At 36.9% G+C, this 22,909-nt stretch overlaps 1 protein-coding gene across 1 annotated transcript; it reads left to right on the top strand.

The window, feature by feature from the left end:
• The first annotated feature begins 600 nt into the window (after window positions 1-600).
• Window positions 601-22,033, top strand: LOC110724432 (THO complex subunit 5A-like). The gene is made up of 8 exons (XM_021903850.1): window positions 601-897; window positions 6,233-6,523; window positions 16,505-16,841; window positions 17,131-17,468; window positions 17,653-17,909; window positions 18,211-18,793; window positions 18,873-19,007; window positions 21,313-22,033. The coding sequence occupies exons 1-8, from the start codon at window positions 667-669 to the stop codon at window positions 21,556-21,558; spliced, it is 2,418 nt and encodes an 805-aa protein (XP_021759542.1). The 5' UTR covers window positions 601-666; the 3' UTR covers window positions 21,559-22,033.
• Window positions 22,034-22,909: the final 876 nt, after the last annotated feature.

Below are 22,909 nucleotides of genomic sequence, written 5' to 3'. Positions count from 1 at the left end.
ACTAGTTACTACTAATTATAAATTACTGATTATTAATTATATATTACTAAATACTAATTATTAATTACTAAGTATTGATTATTAAGTAATAATCACTAATTATTAATAAATTATTAATTATTCATCATCAATTATTAACTAATAATTATTAATTATTAACTATTAACTATTAATTGTTAATTATTAGTTATTAATTAAGGATAAATAAGTAATTTGTTTAATGAAAAACAAAAAGCCAAAACCAAAAAGTTATTAAGACAAGCCTTTTGTTTTTAGCGGAAAAGCCGGTTTTCAGCTTTACTAAACATGTTTTTTGATGGTTTGACCAAAAAATAAAGCCAAAAGCCAGCCAAAAGTCATTTACCAAACATGGCCAATATCATTAAATTTTTTGAAATCTTTTATAAAAAATTCTAAAATCAAACCATGCATCCAAAAAAAAAAAAAAGAAAATAACAATCTAAACCGGTTCGGTTCGGTCCGGGCATTGGTTTCCGGATCTGGAATTTTAATTTACCGGTCTTCAGTCTAGTCCGGGTTGGTGTGATCCGGTCCAGCCCTAATTTTTGACAGTTTGACACCTCTAGTTACGTCTGATTTTTAAAACTACTCCAAAGTTGAATTGACAAGCATTAACCACATCGAGGTAACAGAGCTTCAGCTGCCATGGATGTTAAGATGGAAGATGCGGCGGCGTCTACGGCGTCAACGTCGGAAGCTAATGTTGCTCCTCCAACGGCGGTAGAGAAATCTCCCTATGATTTGCTGAAAAAGAGCAAGCTTTCCGTGGAAGAGATAGTTGCTAAGATGCTTTCTCTCAAAAAGGATGATAAACCTAAACCTGAGCTTCGCGAGCTTGTCACTCAGATGTTCCTCAATTTCGTCTCTCTTCGTCAGGTCCCTTTCTAACTATCTCACTTTCTAGGGTTTGTTTCATGAATTTTCATGGTCGAATTAATTTTTTTGGTTGCTTGAGTAATTTGTTGTTATTTGGTATTATTCGTGCTGTGTTTTTATTATAATTGATGTGTAGAAATTAGAATTATATGGTTCTAGCATTCATATTGGTGCAATATTATTATCGCGATATTGTGAATGTGTAAATTCGGGAATATGAAGCAGTGAAAGAATTTGTTGAACTAATGGGTGATTCTGAAATCGTTTTAAGGGTATCCTGAATTTGTACCTGCTTATTCAATGGTTCTAGCATTCACTTTGGTGCGATGTTAGTTATTGCGATATTGTGAATGTGTAAATCCCAGAGTATGAAGCAGTGGGAGGATTTGTTTAATTAATGGGTGAACTGAAATCGTTTCGAAGGCTATCCTGAATTTGTATCTACTAGTTTTTCTGGCAGTGTATTGATTTCGAACTCGAATGGCATATGAGAGTGGGTATGTGTTTGGTATTGTTGATTGAGATAAATTCAATCTGATTTAGCAGCTTGCTATGTTTCTACCTTGAATTAGACTTTATCCGATTTGACACTCAAGATGTGTTTTTCCATTGTTTTATTGGAAATGGCTTCTATGCTATTATTGAGGTAATGCTAGGGGTCAGATTGCTTGCAATGGATACCCTTTACGCTGACATTGTGATTTACAATAGCTTGTGATTACTGATTAGTGCTGCAATCATGCAATTAGAATTAAGGGCCTTTACCGAAATGTAGATCTGAAGTACTAGTGTGTCTTTGGAAACTTTAGGTCAAAGGTCAGTATAACATTTCGTACTACAAATCAGCTAAACTGTATTTAAGTAGATATTTTCATGGTCAATTTTCAACTCTGGCAAATAAATTCAATCATACATGCCCTCTTCTCCCTATCACCTTTTGTCAACTAGCCATGTCAAACTCTTCCCCCAGCGTCACCTCACCTCTCAATGGCCATTCAGCTCTGAAGGTATATTCAAGTTGCAATCTGGTGAAAATTTTTCAAAGTGATGCTGGCTGGTAAGTCACAGAGCCTACATACACCATTATGCAACCAAAGTTATCATGTCAACCACTAATATCCCAAGGTTCATAGATTTGATCAGAGCTGATCGATTATGCCAGTCAAGCCATAATTTTGATTTCAATGACTAAGTTCAGGCACATTTGGCTTCATAGATGTGAATTAGGGCCTTGGATTTTCCAGTGTAGAATCTGAATCGGGCCTGTCAACACTGTTGTCAGAGACTATGTTGTTGGTGATGGTTAAAGGCTGAATACTTGAAGGAAGATGGAGGTGGCAGGCTGCGAAAAGGAAGAGGTCAAGGGGTAGAAAGGAAGTTGCTGGAAGAGCTATTGTGGTTGAGAAGTTGGGTCTATAATATCTCTCTCTGTATATTCATAGATCAATAAACTTAATTATAGAATTTTCAGTCCCTAATACCAAACAAACATATTGGATTTTTTAGATGTTTTTTACCCTTCACCTTTCTCTTATGTTAACCACTTGACGGAATGCCCCCTAAGTTCTAGCAGAGAATGCAATGCTTTTGAAGTACACTAAAAGTTTATGTCCGCTTATTATTGACTTATTTGTATTATTAAAAGTGCATCTAAATCTTATCTTTGATATTTAGTCAAATTATTTAGGAAGACAAAATGAAGTTCGAGCATGGATCAGGCTTTTTCAACAAATTCTTTCTTGATTTAGCAATAGCAGTTTATCTAGTGGTTCTTTAAAAGAAATGTATCAATTATTTTATGAATCCATATAAATTATTGTTGTAAGCATAGATACCACATGTTATAATTATCACCTTTAAGGACTTCATAGATTTATTGATGACAATTATTTGGATGAAAATGGAAAAGAAGAGCTCTTACTTTTCATTCCTCTTGCACAAATAAATAAAAAGTTACGTTTTTTAGCCAAGTGTACCAAATATTGTTTTGATTGAGATATTTGAGATTCATCCATTTAACAATGATTAAGTCTTTTATTTTGTTATTTTCTTTATATTGCTCTTGATTTATCAAAATAAGATTTATAGGTAGGTTTGGATACTAGGTTTGAACTCCATTGATCTTTTATAAGTTCTAACTTCAAACCCAAAGATTCTAGTATCAAAGGATGAATAATTGTTTTCCTGCTTATGGCAAATTATTGTGATGAGCTTTATTAGAGTTATCTTATGTAATTTAATGTTTGATATGAGCATTTTGGATTTATTGGTGACCAAATCGACCATACTTACCTTAGATAAAGGTATGGTCTTAATGTGGTTTATTTATGTGCTTTTGACGAATTAATAACAAATGTATACAATTGAAGTTTTTGTAGGAACTTGGAATCATTCATTTCATCATTCAATTTGATGTTGATTTTATTGTTAAAACTTTGGTCTTCAATGTTGAAAAAGTTCAACCTTTAAGGAGTTCAAGGAATAATCTAATATATATATATATATATAAATGGGAGTTTTTTTCCCGAGTTTTTAGAGCGCCACCTAGGATTTTATTTTTTAAAAAATTATTAGAGTGCTACTTAGGATTAATATTTTTAAAACGCTATAATTAAATTATGCCACGTAAGATTAGTTTTTTTAAAGCGCTACGTAGGATTATAATAAAAAAGTGTCACGTAGGATTAATAATTTTAAAACGCTACAATAGGATTATGCCACGTAAGATTAATTTTAGAGCGTCACATAGGAAAATGTTATATTTTAGCCAATGAAAAAAAAAGAAGTGCAATTTAATTTAGATAAAAAATTTTATATTAATTATAAAAATAAAATCAGCGTGTTTTTTGTGTGGCTGGTCATATCATGTGGCCGGATGAGAGACACCCAAACACTGACCGAATAACCCCTGATCGATTGAGTAACCCTTGATCAATTAAGTAACTCCTGACTAAGTAATCCTGACCACACAGTGTGGTCAGCCATATATAAAATATTGTAAAATAAAATATTATCTATTTATATTACAAATTTTATCTAAATATGAGAAAAAATCATTTTATAATAAAAAATTCAAGTAGTAAGAAAGCTAATATCACAAAGTTATTTGATGAATATATATTTAATAAAATATTTTATCTGAAAAATACAAACAAACCGTGCATCGCACGAGCTTCATCTAGTAGTTGCATAAAGAAAACTTTAAGAAATTGTGACTTAAATTGTTTCGTATTTCCTCTCTCTAAGTGAAAATCCCTATTCCCTGCCTTCAAATGAAAATCCCTTTGGCCTTTTGCATAAATTTTTCTAGAAAGTGAATAAAGAAAGTGTGGGGTTTTGATTGATTACATGCGAATAGAAAAAGAAGAATTTGGGGTTTGTTGGTTAAAGGTGAATATAACAAAAGATTGTAGGGTTTGGCAAGTGAATAAAGAAAAAAAAAAGTAGGGTTTGATTGATTAAAGGCGAATAGTAAAATAGATAGTGGAGAAATGAGATTTTTATTTAGAGATAGTGGCGTATCTAGGGTGGGTTCAAGGGGTTTCATTGAACCCACCCATTTTTCGTAAAAAAATTGATAAGGTTTATTTTTTTCCAAAAAAATGAAAATTAAAATGGCTTAAAAGAATAATGCGTGAAAGAGAAAGCAATATGATGCAAGCTAGCTCAGTGGTTATCAGCCTTATTTCTTCATAAGACGCGGTCCCCGCCTCACTCTATTTTACTAGTCATGGGGGACCCTTGCCATCTTTTTTCTATTTTTTTGGGGATTTATTCTTTCCTTTGTTGTTTTGTTGAATTGTTGAAGTAATTGAATATTTGAATTCATGATTTGTTGAATTGTTGAGTAATTAACTTGTAATCTTGTATAGTTGTGTTTTTGTTAAGCCACTTAATTGTAATCTTGTATACTTGTACTAAATTAATTCTGTGCAATGCACGGTTTTAGTAAATCTATTTGTAAGACTTGTTTATAATAATGATTTGTTAAAAAATTATGATAACGACGGATGAGAGTTATGAATTGGGTGTAAAGAATTTAATTGAACTTTTTTTTCTTGATTCATATACATTTAATTTTAAATAAAAGTATTTATTTGAATAACTAACATATCCTAAAATTTGCCAGATATTTGTGCCTTTGTGAGTTTGTGTCTTTATGGTGTGTTGGACTTGTGGATTTTGCATTGTTTCTTGCTTAATGTAGATTGTGGAGTTTTCACAATTAAAATTTTTATTTATTTTAGAGTTTATTTATTTTAGTATACACAATGAACTTGAGTATTATTGAATTAAGTTATCTAAATGTTTGTTGTATACTTGTAATCCGAATTTAAACTTATGTATTTGATTCGAATTTGAGTTATCTGCTTTTTTTTTTTTTTTTTTTTTTTTTTTTTTTTTTTTTTAACAATTTCGAACCCACAGATCAAATTCCTGATACGCCACTGTTTAGAGACATGATTTTTAGGTCAAATGGGACATATATTTGTGAATAGAGGGAGGATTTATTTATTATTATTTTTTTTAAAAATGTACAGAGGGTAAATTTATCTTTTAGAGTAAGGATTGTTAAAGGTTGTAAAATTGTAATGAGGTAACTTTTAGAATATATAATTATCATCTAGTATTTGTACATTCTTGTTTCTTTTGGTAGTATTTGAATCATCCTTGTAAGATATGGTGGAAATAATGAATAAGGTTAAGAGCATAGGTTTTTTCTAAGGGGGGTAATGTATCTTAATAATAAGAGATGTCAAGGGTTGTTAAATTTATAATATAATGTTATTATCTAAGATTTCCACATTCTTGTTTGTATAGGTAGAAATTGATACATCCTTTTGAGATATAGTGAAAAAAAAAGGTTAGGTATGTATCTATGCTCCAATAGAACTACGCCTAAAATTTGATATCTTTTAGTGTGGATAGTCATGTCTTTCTCTCTCTTAGTTTAGGTTTATTTTTGGCGCATAATATCCTAAAGGTGTTAAGTCATCCTTTTGAATGGCTTAGGTCTATTATATCTAGATATCATAATTTTAGGATGGAATTTATGTATCCATGGTCATCAAATAGTGTAACTTCAATGAAATTGTTTGATTCATTAATTTACCTTCCCTTCCTTCTTGGACTTCCAATATTGTATTTTCATCTTCTAAAGGATGCTATGGCTATGTAAAGACTAAAAAGAGAAAGTTTTCTGTATTTCACATGAATATAGTCTTGCTAATCTATAGTTTTCCTTTTTAACTCTTTATTTTGTTCAATGGATATGGTCTATAACCTAGTAGTAAGAATTCCTTTGCAATGTCATGATAGAGGGTGTTTGATGCAGGCAAACCGTAAGATCTTGATTGAAGAAGATCGCGTGAAAGCTGAGACTGAACGTGCAAAAGCACCTGTGGACTCCACAAGTTTGCAACTTCATAATTTGATGTATGAGAAGAGCCACTACCTGAAAGCTATAAAGGCATGCAAAGACTTCAAATCCAAGTATCCTGACATTCAACTTGTTACCGAGGCTGAGTTTTTTAGTCAAGCTCCTGAAGAGTTTAAAGGAACTGCTGTATCAAATGAAACTGCTCACAACTTGATGCTTAAGAGGCTTAATTATGAGCTTTTCCAGGTAATTACTTATTTGTATCTCTATGCTATTGCAGAGTGGTATGCATAATGTGGTAGTCATTTACTTGGCTTTTCATCTCCTAATCTCTTCTACATGTGTATAAGAAACTTAAGTGTGATCTGAGTGACAGATTCACATTTTATATCTTACAATGTTTGTGTAAGTTTATATAGAACTCATCAGACATTCATTGGTAATCTTGCTATGATTTACCTAATTGTATGCTAGTTATCTAGGGATTTAGTTGCAGCCTCCAAGCAACCAAGGCTGTCATCCAGTTATGTATCAAATTATTACCTGGACATTGTCTTCTTAAGGCAGTGTTATTGAATCTCTAACCCAAAAACCGTCCATTTTCCTTTTTGGTTAGTTTGTTCTTCTAAAGGATTGCCTTATTTCATTATATGTTAACAAGGCCCCTATCCTATTTCCTACCCCACACGCATAAGGACAAAACAACTACTCACTCAATACAACTCTTACAAAATTTAAGTAGGTAACTCTAATTTAGGGTGATGCCAACTTCATGGTTTTATTTTATTTTATTTAACCTTTATTTATTTATTTATTTATTTATTTATTTATTTATTTTTTTTGGGTATGGGGACAAATGGTCACATATATTTCCATTTTCCGCAAACTGAGGTCATTCGCTAAGGATTTAGGTAATTGCCGTGAATTAGGAATCTTCAGTCTCCTTTTCTTATGATTACTTGAGTGAAGGATATCTCATATTCTTTGAGTTGATAGGTATTACTTAAAGATACTATAGGGAAAAACAAATTTCTGGTGGTAATAAAGAACTTGTTTATTAACAGAATTTGTTGAACTAGCAGGTTGTCCAGTTCAGGCTTACCCCCTCAAATTTTATTGGAATTCTTGGAGGGATCTCTCTTCATAGGGTTTTTTGGAACCTGTGATAATGAAAATTTCAAGGAGATTGTATGGCTGGAAGAATGTGTAATTTTATTTTGGTAGCAAAGGTCATGTTTGATCTTTCTTTTGTTAAGATTGCAGTCGCTGCAGCAACATAAAGCTGAGAAGTTGATGAAGGTTGGTGTAGTTTGGAGTTAGTGGTAATAGTATTTTGGTAGCAAAGGTCATGTTTGATCTTTCTTTTGTTAAGATTGCAGTCGCTGCAGCAACATAAAGCTGAGAAGTTGATGAAGGTTGGTGTAGTTTGGAGTTAGTGGTAATAGGAATGACCATCTTATGAAGTGGAATATGGTGTGCTCAAATAAGTGGAAGGATATTTGGGATTTAAGAGATTGATGTTTAAGAATACTGTTGATGGGAAAATGGTTTTGCATTTCTCTTCCCTATATAAGGGCCCTACACCATCACACATGTAATAAAAGTACCCCATTATCTTTTATCACATCTAACTTTTCAATTAAAAAGATACCCCCACTGGATCATATTTTCATATTGTCCACAAATTCAGGTATATCATAAAATAAAAAATTGATGATCAAATTATTATTAATCACCTAAAACTATGTCACGTGATAAATGTCAAAACTTATAGGGGAGTTTCAATCACAATCCAGCCTTCCCTAATGGGCCTAATCCCAAATCACCAGCTCTAATCTATGATACTCTGTAGTTTTTCGCATTGAGCATTGTCTCAAGCACAATTGACATGTGGTAGTGTTTGGAAAATTGGATAAACTGGATTTCATTTGAATTTTTCCATTTAAAATGGTGGTCGTGTTTGTAAAATTGGAATATGAATTTGTTTATTTTAAATGTTGGAATTTACATGTTGAAATTCAATTTCAAATTTAAAGTTTTGTTAATAATGACAATATGAAATCTAGAATTTCAATTTCACTTTGAGTTTGGAATTGAGTAGAATTTCAGTTTTAGAATTGTCAATATTCAGCTGAAGAAATTACTTACGGAGAAGGTAGGATTCAATATTTCAACTTAATCTAAACTAAAGTAATAGGCAGAAGAATTGGATTCAAAATCTGAATAGATGGACTAGAATTTATTAATAGTATTCCCAAATAAAAATTACAACAAAATTTGAATACAATCATCATAGAAAAATTCAATAATAAAAAATGATGTTTGTTTTGTTTTGTTTTTTTGTTTTTTTGTTTTTTTTTTTTTTGTTATTTTAGAACATTGGATATTCTAATATTTGATTCCCATAGCAAAGAAGAATTAAATCCAAGTGTGAGACAAATTCTTCTAATAAAAAAAATACTGAGAACAAATTTACAAGTACAGATCTTGGGAACAAAGGAGTCTTGAAGAATTACAAGTATGAATTAACCTAAGCCATATTAAGTGCCCGGAAAAAGTGGTGATAAGAAGGTGACAGTGGCATAAAAGATAGCAATTTTCAACAGGGGAGAGGGTAATGGTGGTGTTGGTTGGGACAGTGGTGCCTTGGTGTAAGTTTAAGAGAGCGGAAAATTTAGGAGTGAGAGAAATAGAATGGTGATTAAAGAACTAATAAATTGTATGAAAGAGAAAGGAAAGCATAAGAAAAATGGGCTAACTGAATTTGAAATGACAATAAACAGTGTTTGAATTACACATATTCATGGGCCTTTAACACCATTTAAGGATATGGGCCAATTCCATAATTCAAATTATTGGGTTTATACACCTCATTTCACCCAATTACGAAGTTTCAAATGAAATTCTTGCATCCAAACACACCTATAAGGGTATTGCAGTGTCATTTATAGTTCTCTCCAACTACTCCCTCAATTCTTGAGCTATTGAGAATTATTAGGCATCTTCCCTAGTATCATCATCATCATCATATCTAACAATGATTCCCCCCCCCCCCCCCCCCAATTATCCATACAAACTTGAAGCAACATTTCAAACTTATGTATTAATTTGCCGTGCGGTAAGCACAAAAAAAAAAAAAAAAAAAAAGAAAGAAAGAAAGAAAAGAAGAAGAGAAGAGGTGTTGATTTACTTGGTAAAAGACGAATAAATCTGAGAGTAAGACCACTTGTATGTTCTTAACATCTCTCCTCAATCCTTGAATATAGATCTGTCAAAATTGGTGGGATTCTCAATATGCTGTATTGGTGAGAGTAGGGAGTCTTGTTATGTAACTTCATTTAGTTATCTGAAACAATAACTTGCATCCTGAAATTGGACCTGATAACTAAATGAGGAACCAAATCACAAAACTTGTTATCTGAGGTGCAATTTCAGGGTGCAATTTGGTTTCTCATTTAGTTATCCGAGGTGCAAGATTTCAGGGTGTGGATGGAAGATTTGTCATGTAACTTCATATGCAAATCTTTCATGCACTGTCAATAATTGCCTTATGTGCTACCCAATTTTCCAGTTATTCCTTTAGAAAGCCAAGGATCTACTTTAGGTGAATGCTTTTTGTTTTGGATACTAGCATTGGACCTGATCTATGCTCATTATGTCGTCTCACTTGATATTTGTAAAATTTGCCGAGTTATTAGTGGTATCTATTAATTGATTGACTAATCCTTTATATGTACAAGTGTTAAGAGTTTGTTTAAGTAATTCCTCACAGAGGGATAAATCAACAGAATTCAGAATTAGAGCTCTGGATTTTTGTTCATCCCTCGCTATATTAATTTCTTGGGATTTGTAACAATAACTTGGTAAGTCTACTATATGGTTGGTAATGAAAATGTAAATCCTGCTCACATGCTATAATTTATACCATGTGGCTCAATAACCCCATTCTGTCATGGATTTCTGGGAGATTCTATTTGTGGAGTTAGGAAAGGCCGAGGGGAAGAAGTGGATGTGAGTGGCATAGTCACCATAATGCTTTGATGGCAATATTATGATGTGTGCAGCTAGAACATACTTTGCATACCTTTTTAGGTGTCACTTTGTGATTTGTTGTGGATTAGGGTAGCAATTTAGCATTCCAGCAACTAGGGCCTATAGGAGTTGCTCATTTCTGGAGACTCAGGAACTCTTGGGTGAATTTTAATACTTTTATCCATTGGAGGAGAGCTTGCCCTCTTAATTTTTACTATATACAAAGTATATGTTAGCTCTTATTATATTAATTTGTTCATCCTAAAAAAAAAGAGAGTATTGATTCCATGGTACTAAAATACGACTTCATTGTTTAGATTGGGCCATATTGTTTCAAAACCTACGATCTTTTTCGAACCAGATGTTCCAAGGTCCAACCCTGAATCGCTATACTTACATGTCGTGTTGTGCTCCAAAGTTACTTGTTATTCAATGTCTCCCAAATAATGGCTCTAAGCCTCTAATAGTCTATTCTAACTACTCTAACAAAGTACAATTGATATAAAATCCTAAAAGACTTTGAAATCAATTTCATATTGCAACAATCACAACATGATCCACGACCAACAAGTCATTTCCATTCCCGCAACCTGATAGTTTGCACGATTGTGGAAACATAATAAGAGCCTTGCAATAAAGTGAACCATTTATACTATGACGATTGTTTTGTTCTTTTGGGTGGAATTGTTGAGGTTGGCGAAAAGTTGGGTTATTTGAATGCGTTGATATGCCTTTTAGCTTTCTTATGCCTGATGAGGCATACATGTTATGGTTGCCTTTGCAGGGGCCTTTTGATTTTTGCTGCAGATACTCCTTTATGTGTGACCCTCCTTACCTAGATTCGTTGAATTAATGGTCTGATGCTATGTGAGATGGTGGGGTTGGATGGGTTTAATTTTACCTCAATTGTTATAAGGCTACATTGATGGTTACATCTGTTATAGGACTGTCCATTGCAATGTATGAGACTTGAGTCCCACATCGGTCATATGAGGGAGTGATGTGAGGTTTATATAGGATAATGGGCTCTCCTCCCCTTGAGCTAGCTTTTGGGGTGGCTCTCCTATTGTCTTGTATCAATGGTATCAGAGCCAACCTCGGAGTGGTGGCCCGGAGGAAGCCAGCCGTGACCAAACACGGCCGTGACCAAACGTGGTCGTTACTAATGAGGACGTCGGTCCGTAAGGAGGGGCGAATGTTATAGGACTGTCTAATCTAAGGTATGAGACTTGAGTCCCACATCGGTCATATGGGGGACTGATGTGGGGTTTATATAGGACAATGGGCTCTCCTCCCCTTGAGCTAGCTTTTAGGGTGGCTCTCCTATTGTCCTGTATCAAAAGTTTGTAATAGACTAAGCAATTTACTGTAAATTAACAAGAAAGTGAGGAAATGGAAGGTTGATACTCGATTGATTAATTCGTGACAAGGGATACAAGTTAGCAACTTGAGGCTGCCAATCTCCTAAGCAACTTTAGGTTGCAAATCTCTTAAGAGTTTCCTCATAATTTTCTGGATACGTTTCTTCTTCCTCATACTACAATACTTATACTAATGGTCTAGGCTGACCTTAGGGAGAGTACATGTGATACTTTACTAATTGAGAAAAACCATAAATGAACATTGCTAAAGTTGATAGCCCATCTTTCTTCAATTTTTCTTAATTGCATTTGGCATGTTGCAAAGAAATGCCTTCCCTATGCCTAATGTTGCTGCTTTTTCTCGTGTCTCGTGTACACCCGGTTGACTTGGGTCTATCACAATACTTCCCCCCTAAAGTTTCACCTTGTCCTTAGGAAGGACAAAAAATGATTGACCATGGCCTGATATTCCTCCCACGTGGCTTCGAAAGGGGGCAACCCGGACCATTGAATGAGAACCTCCGGGACTACCTTGTTACCTCCCTACATCTAGCAACTTCTGGGGTTCCACAACCAATTCCAAATCACCTGTGCGGGAATGGTTTGGCTCCCCGTGGCTTTCTTCAGTTGCGAAACATGAAAGGTGGGGTGGAGTTTACACGAGCTAAGCAAGTCCAGCTTGTACGCCACCTTGCCAATTCGTTGAAGGATTTTAAGGGGCAGTAGAAACGAGCGACCAGTTTCTTAAAAGGCCGTTTGGCCAAAGAACGCTGCCGATAAGGGTGAATCTCGAGGAATACCTCATCCCCCACCTCATACTGCTCCTCCCGGCGGTGTTTATCCGTATTACACTTCATTACTTGTGCTCGGATTAAATACAACTGTACTCGTCCAGCATACTTTCAGCTGCTCCTCCAAAGATCCCACCGGAGTCCGCCGAGCCCAACTCGCATTAATTTGAGCGGTTCTCTTTCGTACACCACTTTGAACGGTGTTGTCTTAGTGGAAGTGTGCGGCGAGGTGTTGTATGCATACTTCGCCCACGGTAGCCACTGTGCCGAGTTCACAATTTCCACGATTCGTCTTTTTTCTTTACTAACAACACCGGGCTATAAAAAGGACTCGTCGAAAGCTTGATTATTCCGGCTTCCAACATTTCCCGTAGCATCTTCTCAATCTCGTCTTTTTGAATTTGTGGGTACCGGTAAGGCCTCACGCTAACCGGGTCTCGCCCCTCTTTCAAAGTGATGGTATGCTCCGATGGTGGTAATCCACTTGGTAAGTGGAAAACTTTCTCAAATTTCAATAAGATGTCTTCTAAGAAGGCTGGCGGCCCAGTTCCACCATGAGGCCCAATTTCTTCCTTTTTTTTCATTTTGGGCCTGCGAACTTGATTAATTTCCACCCATAGCCCATTGCCTTGTTTGCTTATAGTACGAAACATGGCCTTGAGTGAAATGAGGGTCGATTCCAAAGACGGATCACCGATGAGTGTCACCAGCACTCCGGCCACTGGAATTTGGCCACCGTGAATCTCATCTCGTGGGTCTTCCAATTTGTGGTGACCGCCCCTAGTTTTTCCAACCATTGGACCCCAAGTATGAGGTCGGTATTGCCTAGGTCAAGTGGAAGGAAATCTTCCACCACCGTCACTCCACCATTCAACTTGACTCGCACTCCTTGGCACACTCCTTTACCACGCACGATATCACCATTAACGAGTGATACTCCAAATTCACCACCTTTCGTAAGTTGAATCTTAGCCTCCTCAACCACCGATGTCGATATGAAATTATGAGTCGTTCCTGGATCAATCATAACCACCACTTGCCTCCCTTTGATGAACCCTTTCAACCTCCTGGTCTTCGTGTTGGAAATCACAACCACCGAATAAAGGGAAACCTCAACGTTGGTTTCGGGTTCTTCCCACTCCTTATCCTCCAAATGACTTGCACTCATTTCCTCCTCTTTGCCCCTAACTCCGGCTAATAACACACTTAACTCCTTCCTCTTGCAACGATGCCTAGCTCCCCAACGTTCGTCACAACTGAAGCAAAGCCCTTTGGCTTGTTTCTCTTGTAGCTCACTTTTTATGAGTCTTCTGGGTACATTTCCCATTTTCGGAGAAGATTGGGAAGAGATGGGCCGGCCCATACTGATGGACCCTTACGACTCTGGGGCTCGTGGCCAAGTTTGGCTGGAAATAGCTGTGGGGAGCCCATAAGATTGGTTCTTCATGGGATTTGTTTGGCTGGACTCGAACTACTAGACCCAACCCGTCAAGGTCCCACAGTCCCTTTTCTTCCTCCACTTACTGTGTTGCGCTCTTCAATTCTTCAAGCCAATTCCATGGCATTCTCTAAGGTAGCCGGATTTAACAATCGGAGCTCCGCCTTCACCTCCTCCTTCAAGCCATTCACGAATTGACCCTTCAATAAACTCTCTGGCACGTCCTCCAAGGGAAACGCTAGTTCGATAAACTTTCTCTGATACTCTTCTACCGTTGTCATTTCGTTTGCGTCACTGCCAACCACTCCTGGTGCAAGGAACCGGCGTTGGTTGATCGAAATTCCTTTAGAATTCGTTGTCGTGGATCCGCCCAACGGGCGAACGGCCTCCTTTGTTCCCATTGGTACCATTGGAGCGCTGCACCATCCATGGCTACCACCGCCGCCGTCACGCGATACTCCTCCCACAGCCTATTGAAGTCAAAGTACATTTTCGCCCGCATAACCCAATTATCTGGGTCTTTACCTTTGAAAATCAGCATGTCCAACTTATGCTTCCACTTTCCACCATCGTCGCCGCCTCCGTCTTCTCCAGCACGCCATCCTCTGCCACGCCACGCCATCCTCACCTGGTGGTCGCCACCCATCCTCACCTGGCCACCCTTGCTTCCTAAAATTTCGTTTTACTCTGGGCTGGGAACTCAATTCTCATCTTGATTGTGGCTAGCTTCCACCTCCAGTTGGAATTTACTGGCGGTGGACGGGGTGGTTGTTGACCATCTTTCTCACTGACTTCTTCCCGTAGCTTTTCCACCTTCCCCCGTTCGATGGTGGCCTGAGTATCCATATCCACCCTGAGTCCTCCAGCTTGGCTGCTAGCGTTTCATCCATCTTCTTTCGCTTCTCCTCCATGGCAGCCTTCACGGCCGCCGCCACCACGCCACCACGTGAGCCAACCTCAGAGTGGTGGCCCACGGAGTTGGTGGCCAGCCGAAACGTTGCCTTGACCAACGAGGACGTCGGTCCGTAAGGAGGGGCGAATGTTATAGGACTGTATGGGACTTGAGTCCCACATCGGTCATATGGGGGACTGATGTGGGGTTTATATAGGACAATGGGCTCTCCTCCCCCGAGCTAACTTTTGGGGTGGCTCTCCTATTGTCCTGTATCAAAAGTTTGTAATAGACTAAGCAATTTACTGTAAATTAACAAGAAATTAAGGAAATGGAAGGTTGATACTCGATTGATTAATTCGTGACAAGGGATACAAGTTAGCAATTTGAGGCTGCCAATCTCCTAAGCAACTTTAGGTTGCAAATCTCTCAAGAGTTTCCTCACAATTTTCTGGATACGTTTCTTCTTCCTCATACTACAATACTTATACTCATGGTCAAGGCTGACCTTAGGGAGAGTACATGTGATACTTTACTAATTGAGAAAAACCATAAATGAACATTGCTAAAGTTGATAGCCCATCTTTCTTCAATTTTTCTTAATTGCATTTGGCATGTTGCAAAGAAATGCCTTCCCTATGCCTGCTGCTGCTGCTGCTTTTTCTCGCGTCTCGTGTACACCAACGTCGGTTGACTTGGGTCTATCACAGCATCTGTCTGCTTTCTTCTGTTCCCATCAAGCCACCAGTGTCATCTGATGATGTCATAATGTTCCTATTTACAAGAAATATTACTTCTGTTGTTGAGAAAATATCCCAATCAGGACCTCTTAACACGCTGTTATATTCTTCCACCTGAGAGATTGTAAAATAGTAGGGAACAGTAATAGTGCACAGAAGCAACCATTTACCACTTCCATTCCACAATGCAATGTTGCAGCCAACAACAGCATGATCTGCCTGTTTACATAAGCTGACATTGAAGACTATCCCTTCAGATTTCCTTCTAGCAGGCTGCTAGATAGACATGATAGTGCAATAAAGCAACTAGGGCTGAGTAGTGCATGAAACTTCCTTGGTGAAAGAACTAAAGTTTCTACTTGTTAGCTACTTCCATTTTTACATATATCTGTTGTTGAAATCTTCTAAATGAATGAACCAAAGTTATTTACCTGTTAGATGTATTCACTTTTACAAAATTCTTTTTTGTAAAGGCGGTTCTCACTAAATAGAAGAGTTGAATTAGTGTGATTGTCTTGATTATGGAGTGCTATTAATGTCTGCGAAGCTCTGACTTGGTCCTCCATCCCTCTGTACTAGTGTCGACACGACACGTCCTGGTTGTGGGTACAGAATCCAAGTAGGACTCTCAGGAGAGAAACTGGACTCATCAGTCATGAAGCCTATACCTAAGAGGGGAGTCTTGCTCAATGAAGTAAAGTTTGAAACTATTAAGGGGACAGGGATAGTATTTATGTATTACTAAGCCTCTCCACCCAAATTTTTTCTGTTTTTTCCTTTCTTTCTTTAGGGGGTTCACAAAGTGATACAAGGGGCTTGCAAGCTTTATTGCTTTGATTCATATAGTTCACTACTTTATATTTATGATTCATATAGTTCACTACAAGTGAGATGGTTGTAGTTAGTTTCCACTTTGACTTGAATATTATGAACTTTGTATGATGGGTGAAAACTACTGACATGGCTTTCACAGAGAAAAGAGCTATGCAAGCTTCGTGAGACGCTGGAGCAGAAGAAGAAAAGTTTTTTGGAGACTATTGCCAACAGAAAGAAGTTCTTGTCAAGTCTTCCCTCACATCTCAAGGCTTTGAAGAAAGCGTCATTGCCTGCACAAAACCAACTAGGACTTTTACATACGAAGAAACAAAAGCAGCTGCATGCAGCAGAGTTGCTTCCTCAGCCATTGTATATAATTTACTCTCAGTTCATGGCCCAAAAGGAAGCTTTTGGGGAAAACATTGAATTGGAAATAATTGGAAGCTTGAAGGATGCTCAAGCCTTTGTTAGGCGGCAAACACAGAAAGATACTGGTATCTGCTATTCCCGTTCTTAAATCTGAATTATTCAATATGGATGATCATATTATGCTGTCTAATCTTTTGTCTGTAGTGTACATCTTCATGTGTTTTTCCCCCCTTTTATATTGTTCATTAATTTTTTTTTTTTTAAATGTTCTACATGTTATTCTTGTTTCTTCAGTGTTAAGAAACAAAAGGCAATGTGCATGCAGTAGCTATAGCATGATGCCGAATTTCCTTGTAGATATAATATTTTTCATCTATCATTGGGTGAATGGACTGACAAATTTCTGTTATCCAGGCATTTCATCCATGCAGGAAAGTTCGCGGATAGATGATGATGTAGTGGATGAGGAAGATGATGGTCAAAGAAGGAGAAAACGACCCAAAAAAATGGCTGGCAAGGAAAATGCTGATGCAGCTGGGATATATCAAGCTCATCCACTTAGAATCATTCTCCATGTCCATGAAAATGAAGTTTCTGATCCAAAGTCTGCCAGACTTGTTACTTTGAAGTTTGAGTACCTGTTTAAGCTGAATGTTGTTTGTGTGGGTGTTGAGGGGTCTGATCAAGGGCCTGAAAATAACATTCTGTGCAATCTATTCCCTGATGACACGGGCCTTGAGCTACCTCATCAAGTATGAACATCTCGTTTAGGTCATATTGACTTCTTGATGATTGATATACTATTGCCTGAAAATTTGTGAGACTATTGTGTATATGTAGTATGATTCCGGGGATATGCAAATTTTTCAATACTGATTATTTTGTTTCTTCTGAAATCCTGCAATGAAATTTTAACTTGATGTGTTATTGGTGCAGTCTGCTAAGCTCCTCTTGGGTGATGGAGCAGAATTTGATGAAAAACGTACTATGCGCCCATATAAATGGGCCCAGCATTTGGCAGGAATTGATTTTCTGCCGGAGTTGTCGCCCTCATCAACTAGTAATGAAGCTGCTAAGTTTGAGGCTGGGAAGGACTCTGTAATTTCTGGACTTTCACTGTATCGGCAGCAAAATCGAGTGCAGACGGTGGTGCAAAGAGTTAGGTTGAGGAAGAAGGCTCAGCTTGCACTTGCGTGAGTCACTGCTCTATTTGTCTGGGTTTTGAAGTGATAGGATAGAATATAAGACTTGTATATGAAAACCAGAATGTTGCAAATTTTGGATTTCGATCCTTCATTTTTTTAATTTTTTTTTCTTGGCTTAGTTGCAGTCCCTTGCAGTTGCTAACTTTTTCTTATGTGTATGGATGCCAACAGTCAAATAAATCTTGAGTCTGCTTTTTTTGGTTGCTGGGATTGAATATAATGTAGACTGTCTTTTCTTATGTTTATCTATGTTGATTCTGTTTTGTTGAGTGTTATCTTTGGATTACAGGGAACAGCTTGATTCACTTACAAAACATACATGGCCCCCTCTGAGATGTCAAAGTGTTCCGTGGGCTGCTCATGAACACCTGTGTTTTCTTCATAGGTGGTCGCCTCAAGGATCTTCTCTTAACCAAGGTATTCCTTTAGCTAGAGTTGAAGTGGAACAAGGCCATATTTCGTTGGATACAAACATGGCAGGAAGAGCTGGGTCCTCTAAAGAAGAAGGGATTGTGACAGAAGATGGGGAACTTCCATCTTTGGTTCCAGCAGCTGTTGTGACTGATGAAAAATCTACTGCTAATCTAAATCAAGGATCAGTTGCCAAACATTCTAAACGGATGACACTAATATCAAAAAATATTACAGTTCCAGTCAAAACTGCCAGAAACCAGAGTTTTGGGCGAAATGAGGATGATATTGATCTTATGATGGATAGTGAAAGTGAAGTAGATGACACTCCCCAAACTGACCGGGAAGATGAAAGTATTGACGAGGGAAATTTTTGGGTGAATTATGCAGTTAAAGAGTTTGAACTTATTTTAACCCGGAAAAGAGATGTGGAGGAGGGGGATGTTGATCTAGAGGCCAAGGTAAATACTTAGTTTCAGATGTTCTTTTTTATTCTGCTGTTTTTCAGCCACTTTGTTGATTGATTGTATGCAATGTCAGATTTGTATAAGCATGGAGTATCCACTCAGGCCTCCTCTTTTCAGATTGAGTTTATGTGCTCAGTCTTCAGATGGAAACAGTTCATCCTTCAACCACTCCATATGGTACAACGAGCTTCGTGCTATGGAAGCTGAGGTAGGCATTAAAGTTTCTAAAGCCTTGATCACTTCAGTTGAGCCAAACTCATTTAAGTTTTGTATTTGTTCTAAATAAAATTGTGATCATGCTGATTCACTAGTGTTTTTGTCATGTTCAATTCTTAAATTTTGCTGTATGAACCCTATTATTTCTTATAGTTAATTTTTAAATATTTTAACTAAGTTTGATATTGATTTAACTTATCAAAATTATCGTTTAAATTGATTTGCACTATTTATAACTGATTTTCCCTGATTAAAACTGAATTATGCAGAAATTGTTTTTATCAAGCTCAAAAGCATAGGTCTCGACTCCTTTGCTTAAAATAAGTTTTCCTTATTTGGCAATATAGCCTAATAGTATAGCCTAATAGGCATATATGTAGTTCCCCAAGCTTGACTTTGTATCCCTTGTCCCTTGAATAATTTCTAAATGTATTGTGTTGAATGGTCTTGTTACATTTAATTTTTATAGAGAAATAGTGTTAACTGCGAAATGTCCTACAAAGTCATCTACTTGTTTATATAATGTTTTGAAATTAACATATCATCAGGGTCCTAATTTTAAAAATGGAATGGTAATTTGATGATGAACTAATACAAAATCTATCATTTGTGTGAATATTGTTTTGAAATGTTATCATTACTGAATCCAAGTTTGTTCTTGTCTATAATGCATGGTACTTCAATTGATCATCGTACCCGTACCAAACACACAATGCGCAACCGCACCCTTTTGGGTAGCGGACACTTTGTCATATGATTTTATGTACTTGTTACTTATTTTTATTTTACAAACTTTGTTTTCAATTTATTCATTTTGATGAAATTTAATGATTTTTTTTTGCATAATAATAAAAAATTATTGAAATTTTCATTAAATTTTCTATTTTAATAACATATTATGTAATATTTAATTAGTTTTACCCGTATCCTCTTATTTTTGTAAACCTGCGTTACATACCCGTTTTGTGTCCGTACTCAATTTGGTACCTGTCCTTGTGCAACCTAAGTTCTTGTTAGGCTTCCTTTAGCACATTGACAAAGAGTATATAGTTTTTATGCCTATCATTTCATAGAAACTGCTGTCTGAGAACTTTGATCCAATGGCATGGCATCATAGCAGTAAGTCATTCAAAAATACTAAGTAGAACATTTTATCTTACATAGTGTCATTCTTGCAATAGGATAGATGAGAAGTGTGTTGGGTAAATTATTTACAGGAATTGAATTTGGAAGATGTCTTCCTAAAGAAAGAGACTGAGTAAAGAATTGGAATTGGTTAGTCAAGGAAAAGAATGAGGATTGTGACTTGCCTTGTTATAAGAACTCAGCTAACCTTTGGAAGCTTGTGGAAAGTTGGCTAGCTTGTGCCTATGATATGACCGACCAACTCTTAGCTTAGCAGCTTGTGTAGAAAATCTAGAAGCTTGATACCTAGTGGAAAGTTGGCTAGCTCACGCCTATGATATGACCGACCAACTCTTAGCTTAGCAGCTTGTTGTATAGAAATTCTAGAAGCTTGATACCTAAGAACCAGAATTTATGTAAAAAGGACTAAGTGTTTTAAAATTCAGTCCTTGTCCCTTGTCAACATGGGCTTAGAAATGCTACTATTGAAAGAAAGAAAGAAAAAACCTACTTCCTCCGTTTCTTTTTAGTTGACACGTTTCTTTAGTCACGTTTGTCAATGCACAAATTCAATCATTAATATCTTTAACTACCGATTAGCAAAAATTATAAAAAGTTGATATTTTGAAAATATATGTTCTGACAAATCTAACAAGATCCCACTTGACTATATTTTTCTTCACATATAAATCACAAAATATGGTCAAAAGGAGGTGTATGAATAGTGCTAAAGTCAAAACGTGTCAACTAATAAAAAACGGAGGTTAGTATAAAGTATTAAAACTTACCTAAAAATATACTGATAATAAGGGAAGATTTTTAATGTTTCTGTTATCTCTATTGTCAATTGGTTTATTTTCTGGGGGGTGGGGGGATTGGCTCCAATATTCTTTGCCATTTATTTTGTTCAGAATGAATACAGAATGACCCATCCTTTGTATCTGCACTTTGATGACTTGGTAAGCTGTGTTACGGTCAATTAAGGTCATGTAATCTAGTCTTGTGCATTGATTCGCCCACCTTTAATGGTTAGGTATAAGATAGTTGAGCTATTTCTATTAGGCTTAGTAGGAGCAGTCAAGGAGCATTTGCATTGATCTCAGTCTGTTACTATTGCCACTGGAATTGGTTTCTTTTGACATTGTCGTTAACTGTTGATTCTTTTCTTGTAGGTCAATCTTCACATACTGAAGATGTTACCTCCTGATCAAGAAGAATATATCTTGTCTCATCAAGTGCATTGTCTTGCAATGCTCTTTGATCTCTACCTAAATGAGGCTTCTCAACCCTTGGAAATTGATATTGGCTTGTGCAAGCCAGTCAGTGGTGATCTGAAAGCCAGATCTATCAGGGGAAGGGATCGCCGGAAAATGATATCTTGGAAGGGTATGGAATGCACCCCTGGGTATCCGTATTGATATATTATTACATTGTTCCAAAGGCTTATTTTTATCTTTCAGTAACAACCCCTGATTACCATAGTAGCAATTAATTATTCTCATTGAGGTGAATCAGGTGATCACTCCTATGATCTGTACAGTGATCTCATTTGCCTCACTTATGCTCCTCAGATATTTGATATCTGTGATATGAGATACATAAATGCATAAAAGAGAAATGAAATTTATTTGTTACAGTACCCTAGTTTCTCTTCAGTTTACGTGCTATGTCCTCCCCCCCCCCCCCCAATGCATCTCTTGGGGATGACGCCGTTTCTCAAGAACATACGCTGATACCAACTGTCACGGTCCGGGAGTTTGGACCCCGAAACGTGCGGCGCGCTCTAGCCTTTTGGCGGCAGGAATGCTAGCCTTGAGCGGAAGAGGGGCTTGTGAGCACAAAGCAACACAAGCGGGCAATAGAATCTCAGGAGCACTCACGTCTATCTGGGCGACGGAGTGCGGGTGGTCGGGGCTTGTGACGGCCGATACTTCAAAGCGGGCACAAGCGGGTCCGAACCACGAGTCCTTAGCGCATCAAGTTGGGTTGGAGGGGAGCTAATATGCAAGTAAGACACAATATCTATAAAGGTCTAACAACAAACAAGCATAAAAGCAAGGCAACACTTGGTAGAGGTCGGAAAACTTGCTTATTTTTCTCAATACTTAGTCTTGGTCCTATGGTAAATTTGCTTTGTCTGAAGGTAAATTTGCAGTACTGTAATCACTATATCGCATCATTAGTGTATAAGGCTTGTTCACTCGATCCCCGAGAGGCTGAGATTTACATATGCAAAACAAATCTAGATTATGTGATGGTATATGTAGCAACCACAGTTAGAATTTGTTGCTATTTTGACGTCGATTCTCAAACAATCAGGGAAGATTTCTTGTTCTTTTGGTTTGATAAGCATAAGCAATTGCAAATAAAAATATAAAGTTAAAAATTTAAGTCCAATAGTAACTCATATATGAGGTTTTTACCTAGCCGGCCCAGGTTACTCAAGTTGAGTAACTAGTATTGTTACTCAAATGGCACTTCTGTAAATAATGCCCTTGGGATTCCTGCAAAATTATTATTTTATTAAGTTGGGTACTAACCTGTGCTTAACAATGTTCACCACCACCACAGTCACCACCATTATCACAACCTTCATCACTCCGCCAAATACATCACAATAGCCACTCGACCTCTTCTTTTCTTCCTTTCTCAAAATGATCTTCTTCTTCCCCCGTTGATCTTCGTCCTTTCTCAAGCCCGTTGGCCTTCGATCTTCTTCTTCCCCCATCGACCTCCTCTTCTTCATCCTTTCTCAAGCCCACAACGCCT

This window comes from Chenopodium quinoa, unplaced genomic scaffold (assembly GCF_001683475.1).
Source record: "Chenopodium quinoa cultivar QQ74 unplaced genomic scaffold, ASM168347v1, whole genome shotgun sequence".
Classification (NCBI taxonomy): Eukaryota; Viridiplantae; Streptophyta; class Magnoliopsida; order Caryophyllales; family Amaranthaceae; genus Chenopodium; species Chenopodium quinoa.
The sequence above is the reverse complement of the archived record's forward strand: the minus strand, read 5'-3'. Positions and strand labels throughout refer to the sequence as shown.

Coding starts and splice junctions, on each gene's coding strand:
- LOC110724432 (XM_021903850.1), top strand. CDS start 667: ATGGATGTTAAGATGGAAGATGCGGCGGCGTCTACGGCGTCAACGTCG. Junction 17,469..17,652: donor GCCTTGAGCTACCTCATCAA/GTATGAACATCT, acceptor TTATTGGTGCAG/TCTGCTAAGCTCCTCTTGGG. Junction 19,008..21,312: donor TTCGTGCTATGGAAGCTGAG/GTAGGCATTAAA, acceptor CTTTTCTTGTAG/GTCAATCTTCACATACTGAA.